Source organism: Harpegnathos saltator, unplaced genomic scaffold (genome assembly GCF_003227715.2).
Source record: "Harpegnathos saltator strain DR-91 unplaced genomic scaffold, Hsal_v8.6 scaffold252, whole genome shotgun sequence".
NCBI lineage: Eukaryota > Metazoa > Arthropoda > Insecta > Hymenoptera > Formicidae > Harpegnathos > Harpegnathos saltator.
This window is the reverse complement of record NW_020230042.1, coordinates 106,835-114,699: the sequence shown is the minus strand read 5'-3', so window position 1 is coordinate 114,699 and position 7,865 is coordinate 106,835. Positions and strand designations below refer to the sequence as shown.

The 7,865-nt window shown below is 43.2% G+C and overlaps 1 protein-coding gene across 2 annotated transcripts; it reads right to left on the bottom strand.

Annotated features, from left to right (window-relative positions):
• Window positions 1–2,321: 2,321 nt before the first annotated feature.
• On the bottom strand, window positions 2,322–6,428 carry RNaseZ (ribonuclease Z). Of its 2 annotated transcripts, XM_011147794.3 has the most exons (7): window positions 6,271–6,428; window positions 6,055–6,190; window positions 5,030–5,774; window positions 4,625–4,944; window positions 3,701–4,096; window positions 2,985–3,328; window positions 2,408–2,804 (listed from the first exon to the last, which is right to left on the bottom strand). In XM_011147794.3, the coding sequence occupies exons 2-7, from the start codon at window positions 6,181–6,183 to the stop codon at window positions 2,408–2,410; spliced, it is 2,331 nt and encodes a 776-aa protein (XP_011146096.1). In that variant the 5' UTR covers window positions 6,184–6,190; window positions 6,271–6,428. The 2 variants fall into 2 exon arrangements, with proteins under 2 accessions (XP_011146095.1, XP_011146096.1); XM_011147793.3 differs by having other exon boundaries at window positions 2,322–2,804; window positions 6,055–6,294.
• Window positions 6,429–7,865: the final 1,437 nt, after the last annotated feature.

Below are 7,865 nucleotides of genomic sequence, written 5' to 3'. Positions count from 1 at the left end.
CCCGACCGGGCAACCGATCGGGGCGCCGCGCTCCCGCACCCTTACGGGAGGGACGCGGCACTTGGGCGAGGGGCTCCCTCAGAGCCCCAAGGCCGGGGTATCGTGGAAGCCATACCACAGTAATTCCTCCGATCATCTCCCTTAACTACGGCCCGCCTGGCGGATACCCTGGTGGGGTTTTAGCCGGTAGGAGTCCGGCATAACACCCATCACCACAAGGGGCGGGGGTGTCTATGAGAATTACCCCACCGTCATAAGAAAAAAAGAGAAGCGGCGAGTATGTAATCAGACGTCATGTAAAGCAACAACCACGTGAAACGATGAACACGTGGAGCCGGTCACCACGTCACAATCTTCTAGAACATTCTGGAATATTCCAGAAAATTCTATAATCTTCTATAATCTTCTGCCAAATGAGGCCGCGCGGCAGCGGCCCCTGGCAGAGGCGACCGGGCCGGTCAACGATGTTGTAGCGTCGGCCAACGACGGAGATTCTAGAACTTTCTAGAAGATTCCAGAATATTTTAGAAGTTCGTGACGTACCACAGGCTACGTGATCGTCGTTTCTAGAATGTTCCAGAAGATTGTAGAATTTTCTTGAATATTCCAGAATGTTCTAGAATATCGTTACGTGGTCACCGGTCGCGTGTTTGTCGTTTCACATGGTTGTTTCACATGACGTTTGATTACATAACCGCTGCTATTTTTTTTATGGCGGAGGGAAATCCTCATGGATACCCCCGCCCCTTGAGGTGAAGGTGGTTATGCCGGACTCTTACCGGCTGAAATCCCACGGGATGTCTGCCAGGCGGGCCGTAGTTGGGGGAGGAGAATCGGAAGTATTACGGTGAAATTCCCTTCGCGAAACCCCGGCCTTGGGGCTCTGAGAGAGCCCCTCCCATAAGGGTGCGGGGCGCGGCGCCCCCACCGGTTAGTCACCTGGTCCGAACAATGGAGAGAGCGGACACCCACCCTCTCTCCTAGCCCCCCCCCTTTTCACCAGATAGTGGTGAGTTAGTGGGGCCCGTCCCCAAATGGGGTTTATACTTTTTTTTTTGTCACGCAGGGGAAATCCTCATGGATGCCCCCGCCCCTTGGGGAGGGCGGGGGTTATGTCGGACTTCTACCGACTAAAACCCCTGCGGAGTGCCTGCCGCTCAGACCATGGTGGGGGGAGTCAGGGGGACTACGCCTGCATTCCCTCCCCGACACCCCGGCACCGGGGCTCTCATGGAGCCCCACGCCAAAGTACCGCGCCCCTCCCAGACTGGGAGTCAAGGGCGTCGGCGGTGCCCCGGCCGGGTTGGCCTTCCGGTGTTAATTAGGAGAGAGAGAGTACACGCGTCCTCTCTCCTCGCCCCCGCCTTCCCCCTTCCCTACTGGGTGGGTAGAGGGGGCAGGGGTGCGAGGCCCGACCCCAACCGGTCCTCACTCCCCTTCTCCCTGCCATCACCGACACCCGGGGTGAGCGAGAGGGCTTACCCCCTCTTCCACCCACCCCCATCGGTACGTCGAAACGGGGTCTATACTTTCCCATACTTTAATCAGGACAATTATTCTTGAATAATGAATACAGAATTAAAATTTTTTTATTATAAAAATATATCGTTTACGAAAAAATAATCACAAAGCGAAATAAAGTAATATTTTATTTTGTCAATCTTTTTGATGAAATAATACTTTTATAGTAATATTCTACATATGAACATTTTGTAATATTTATCATGTATAAAGCTCTTCCTCTACATTTAACTCACCTCGTATCTGTTCTGTATACACTTTTCTGCATTTCTTTGTAAGCTTAAACTTTTGTTCACCTAGACCTATGATAGACAAAGACGGAGATTCAATTTGGATACTATCTCTGTCTCTTTCTCGCTCTCGCTCTCTCTCTCTCTCTCTCTCTCTCTCTCTCTCTCTCTCTCTCTCTCTCTCCCTCGGTTCAAGATCATATGGCGAAAATACAGGCAGTGCTTCCAGTTAGTTCTATAGTTCAATGCGGGCTTGTTATGTCTGATATAGCGACATCTAACGACGTCACGAGAGATCTTGAAACAAATCGTTACCTGCCGATTAGTTACAAATTTTCCGCCACAAGGCTTGAATTAAATCTCAATAAAAGATCGACCGGGCAATATGCTTCTTTACGCTCTATTTTCAGATAATACAACCAAGCAGCACAAGTCAGCACGCATTTACGCTACTCTACGCATGTAAAATTAAAAGTATACAGTCACACGACGCAATTAATGAAATCGAGTCATCCGATTGATGGTCGAGTTAATAACCGACAACGAGACAAACAGTGTGAATATCATCGATATGTTTGTCGAAACGCAGCTCTTTATTATGTACAGATTGGTATACAAGATGCGGCTGATTGTAACGCCGATCTTCTTCTCAGGCATTACTGATTCATCAACCGTTGCCGCTTAGCGGCTCGTTCTTCCAATTCGACACAATGCTTGTTGAACATCACTTTTAACGTCGGATACATCAGTGGCAAGAGAGGCAATTGCGACAGGCTGACTTGCATATTGTCGTACGCTATACCGACATTACGCAGTCTAGAGTCATTCTCGCTCTGCGGCAAATACGGTATAGCCGCGTAGCGTTGGCTAAAGTGCGTCAATAGCGTGAACTTGGACCTCATCTGTTCACCCATTTCTATGGCTTGCGACACCGTCGAATGATACTTCAACTTTGCTTCTTTTACAAGATCATCCTCCATAGTCGCCTCGTGAATCAGTAGATCGCAATCTTGTCCGAGTTTCACGAGATTCTCGCAGGGCATGGTGTCACCGCTGAAACGACATAACGTCTTTGTGAATGAGATTACTCGCTGCACACGGCCGCCTGGTGTTAAATATAACGCCCAAAAGGGAGAGATAGTATACACGGTGATACACGGGCAATCTGCGAATTGCGGATTTGCGAAGAATCGCGCATGGATTGCGGTGATGGATCTTTACTATTTCGCTCACCTGTAAACTATTTTGTTTCCGTCCTTCAGCTCTATGGAAACACCGTAAGAGTAAGGACAGTGATTCACGTACACTGTTCTGATGGCTCGCACATTCACGGTCTTGTACATGTTCTTATATCTGTACTCCATCGGTTCATGCACATCCATAAAGAGCTCGCTGTTCGATATCAATGTTATCCGATGGAAAATAGGCTCGAAACGTTTGTGATAAAACTGCAACCATGCGACGATATGCGCCGGCGCGAACAGATATAAAGGATCTTGCGCGACTTTTCTCCTTTGTTTCATCAGACCAATTAATCCGATGTGATGATCCGCATGCAAATGCGACACGTAAATTGCCTTAAAATTCAATTCGATTTGCTAGTGAGGTGAGGTTGAGTACAAAAAAAAATGTATAAGATTAAACTGCACGACTTCACCGCCCATTCGTTTCGTTTCATTTTTCTCGAAGTGACTTTTCAAACATTTGAAAAAAAAAAAAAAAGTCTAATTACATATATCGCATGAAAATTTTGTACGGGTGTAAACCATCTGAACTATTCCTCCGAGCATGTTACACTGTAACTCCTCTCTTGCGGACACTTTTAAACAAATAATTCTTATTGTCCGTCATTTGAAAACAAACATTCGTTCTCTACAACCGAATTCACTGACTGACGTTTGGCTCATTTTTAGTTGAAAGGAAAGAAGAGATGCGAACGATTCACATACCTTAATTGATCGCATGATATTATCCGCCTCGGACCTTCCGTAAAATTTCACAATCTGCCCGAACGTACCCTCACCGCAATCCAACAACATACTATTGTTCTCGTCGATTCGTAAGAGTATGCCGCTTGTGTTTCTGACTTTACTCGGTATGCTAGAGCCAGTGCCCAGCATAAGGATCTTCGGGTAATCGTTCACGATGGACAATGCCTTCGTTTGGGCGTTGACGTTGGTTTGTAGCTCTGCCAGCGCGTCTAAAAAGCCGTCGATCTCAAATATCTCGTTTACATATTCCTTCGGGTGCAACGATACCTCGGTCTCTGTATCGAATTTCAGTTCCGGTTGCAGGTGGACAGTGTGATGTGTTCTGGAACGATGTATGATACATGGATCTTCTGTCTAAGAGAAAGAAAAAGAAAAAAATACACTTACGGACAAATATAGCTAACACGCGCGCGCGCGCGGACGATCTATATAAAAATAACAAGAGAAATACCCAACCACTCTTGGATACTTGGCGCTTGAAACGCGTCTAAAACAACACATACACGTCTCGAACGAACGGATTTGTGAGCAAATTATAATGAGATACAAATAATAAGAGATATTTATTTGCTCGTGTTAGTTTTTTAAATTACGAATCAGCGAAATAGCTGTACAAATTCCCAGTCCCACGTCATTGATCATATTCAATTCCACTTGCTTTCATCCGCTTTCAGAAAATTGCGATTACAACAGACCGATCCCAGCGGCATTTCAACATAATCTCCGATCAAGGAATTCTTGCAAATTACGCTAATAATCGTAAGCAACTCGATATATCTTGATCGGACATCTTGTCCCGACCAAGACTCCCTCTTATTGTGTATCGCAACCTGCCCTCTTTTCTTAACGTTACACGAAATTGATGAAATTGACGCGGCTAACCCGTGTTTTCTTCTGAAAGCAATCTTCGTTTAAAAAAGGGAATATCTCGGGGTGCAGCATATGGAGCTTGTGCTGATGCTTGTGAGACGCTTCAACACCCATACACTCGTTCTCTTCATTTACGACTATATGACGCGTGTAGGAGCCAAACTTTTCCATCCAATCCACGTAACGAGGATCGTCCATCACCTTCTGAGGTGTAAAGTGTACGACGCAATAGGGCACGTCGTTTTTCATCGACGTTGTCACGTGTTGGTGACGCGCAAAGGCGGTATGACTTACAAAGGATTCTAAATAATCTTCCGACGGGCACTCCACAACTGTGAATCAAGTTTCATGCAAACACGAATAAGAGATCTTTAAAGAACCAGAAAGTGGGTCTGAATGAATGAAACTGAGCCATACCTAAGAAAGTGGGGCCTGGTATCGGCGGAGAACAGACGTCCTTACTCAAAACAACCGTGCCATCTGGCAAAGTAATATCCTTACCAGCTTTGAGCTGACCGAACAGAGGACCAGGCTTCACTCCCTTTTCCACACATTTCTCCAGCAACAGTTTGCCTTGTCGAGGGTGCAATTTACAAATGTAAGACATCGCCTGTGATATCAATTTCATATCTGACTTCTGTCCTGTCACCCAAGATTTATCCTTCTTCTCTTCTGTACTGTCCAGTGATCTTTTAGTATTCGACATGGCCATATAGTCATAATAATTGATATTGTCAACCACTTCCTCTCCTATGTCGGTAGACTCTACTTCGTGCACAGTTGATTTTGCAATGGGAATGTACGTAACAGTCATCACCTGGTCCTTATATGTTTGCAACTCGTCGCATGTGGCTTCGTGTACTTTCAAGTCCTGCAGATTAACAAATCTCTTGATTGCATCAAAAATCTCTACAGTGCCTTTGGGACCATGTATATTGATCTTTGGTACTCCAGCATCTTGTATCGTTAGCAACATTCCAGGCATGCCACCCAAGTTGTCCCAATTAGCAGATGTTATAAACACATGTTCCAACTTTATCAGCTTGTATTTGTGTTCGTGCGCCAGCTTCTGTGTTCCTTCTCCACAGTTAAAAATGTAGCTGATATGACCTGTTGATAAATAAACGCATCTTGGTGCGCCACGAGCTCCGCTGCCTAGAATCTGCGAGGATTGACGTTAGTACGAGATTGATGTACATACATACGCAATGCATGCATATGCGCACGCGCGCGCGCGCGTATATATATGTGTGTGTGTGTGTGTGTGTGTATATATATACACACACACACACACATCACACACACAAATGTACATATATAAACATCGTTTATAACGTTACCAACTGCGTACAACCAACAATTTAATTTTATACGATTTTATTTCAACAAACAATAAGTCACGTATGCGTTATACTCATACCTTACCATGATGCAATACTAACCTGCAACGATACATTCGCACTGGTAACATACATTACAGATTTTCCCTTCATCTTTTGCCTCAACCTTTGTATGTCGGAAATGCGTGAAGGACAGCGCGGCATATTTTTATAACTCTTGCAATGTAACATGAGATCTCTGTGGAGCAAATTACAATCTCCGCGGAAAATACGAAATGGTATCAACGTGTGATATTTGCGCTCTATGATGTGACGTACGAATAAGTATACGTTAGACTTCATTCGTTCTGCCTTTTTCTTTTGTTGGCAGGTGTTGAGGAGTATTCGCCGATTATATTACGAGCGGACGTATTATTACAAAGTAAATTGAACGTACGTGATACACCGCGGTGCAGAATCATAACCTAAATCTAAACCTGACGCCAGCGCCAAGTGCTGTCAGGTGCGATATATTGCGACGCTACAGCGCATGCGTGAGATGACGTACTCCCTGTTTGAGTGAAAGTCTCAGTATCGTATCTTTTTTAAGGTATTATAGCGCCCATATTATACTATGCATTGAGAATTGCAGTCGAGTATTTAGTAAATTAGATAATCTAAATCGTGGTTATTTTAATTGATCTGATAGTAATTCTCAATCTATAGTCTAATATGAGTCTAATACAAATATTATGTAACAGTTACATAGTTGAGTGAAAAATTATAATGTTAATGTAACGTAATTGTTACTTAGTATCCACTGGAATTATAATGTTAATATAACTGATATTTAGTATCCACTGAACAATATAATCTAAGATAAGGCACTCGCGCAAGAAACACGGGAAAATTACACTGGAGCCTGGAAGACAGCTGATCGGATAGCGCGGGCCCCTTCATGGACCCTGCGATGCGCTTTATTGCCGTCATTGGCATAGAGCTCTACGTCATCTCACGCATGCGGTGTAGCGTCGCAATATATTGCACCTGACAGCACTGCCTGACGCATCGCTGACAGATACGCGGCGCGTGGTATCTGATACCAGGGCAGAGAGAAGAAGAAGAAAGAGGTGTCATGGGACGCTTCTAGCCGAGCCTAGAGTCCCTATAGTAAGAGTCTGGCCAATGTTCTAGTTGGATACAAAATGGCTACTACACCTGTACTGCATCTACTGTAATCTCGGTTTTTACGCGTGCACATGCAAGTGATAACATAACATCATTTCATCTTGGAAAAAACTTCGAACAATAAGAGGACTATATATAAAAATATTTATAAACATATTTTAAAAATGACTAGTTGTTGCATACCGGGATACAGAAATAGAAGCGAAAATGGCTTCTATATGAAACGTTTTCCAATAAGTAAAAAACAAAAAATTATATGGTTGAAACAAATTGGAAGAGAAAACTGGAAACCGAAACAATATTCAGCAATTTGTGAGGTAAGCATGTAATTATATCAAATAATAAACAAAACATGTTTCTCATCTAATTGTATTTGTAGGTTCATTTTACTAAAGAAATGTGGGAAAAACCGCGACAGGATGGTTCCAAAAAATTAAAAGCTCAAGCAGTGCCAACAAGTTTTCCTCATACAAAAGTAATGTCGGAATCTTTCGATGGAAAAATAAAGAAATTAAAATATAATAAAAACAACGATGAAAATAATTAAATTATTATTAATAAATATTATTATTAAAATGTTATCGCGTAAAAACATTATTTTTTGTTAACGATACGACGTTTAATTATTTCTTAGAAATGAATTATATAATTGTACATATAATTGTATTTGCCTTATATTAAGCAAAGCAATTATAACATTGTTAATTTCCTTATTGAAAAAATGAAAGATATTGAATGTACTGCAT

Bases quoted from the DNA above. Each gene is read 5' to 3' on its own strand.
- RNaseZ (XM_011147793.3), bottom strand. From the start codon at position 6,294: ATGAAGTCTAACGTATACTTATTCGTACGTCACATCATAGAGCGCAAA. The intron at 4,945-5,029 runs GTATGGCTCAGT...CTTGATTCACAG, and splicing joins ACCAGGCCCCACTTTCTTAG to TTGTGGAGTGCCCGTCGGAA. The intron at 4,097-4,624 runs GTTAGCCGCGTC...TCTTTCTCTTAG, and splicing joins GCTTTCAGAAGAAAACACGG to ACAGAAGATCCATGTATCAT.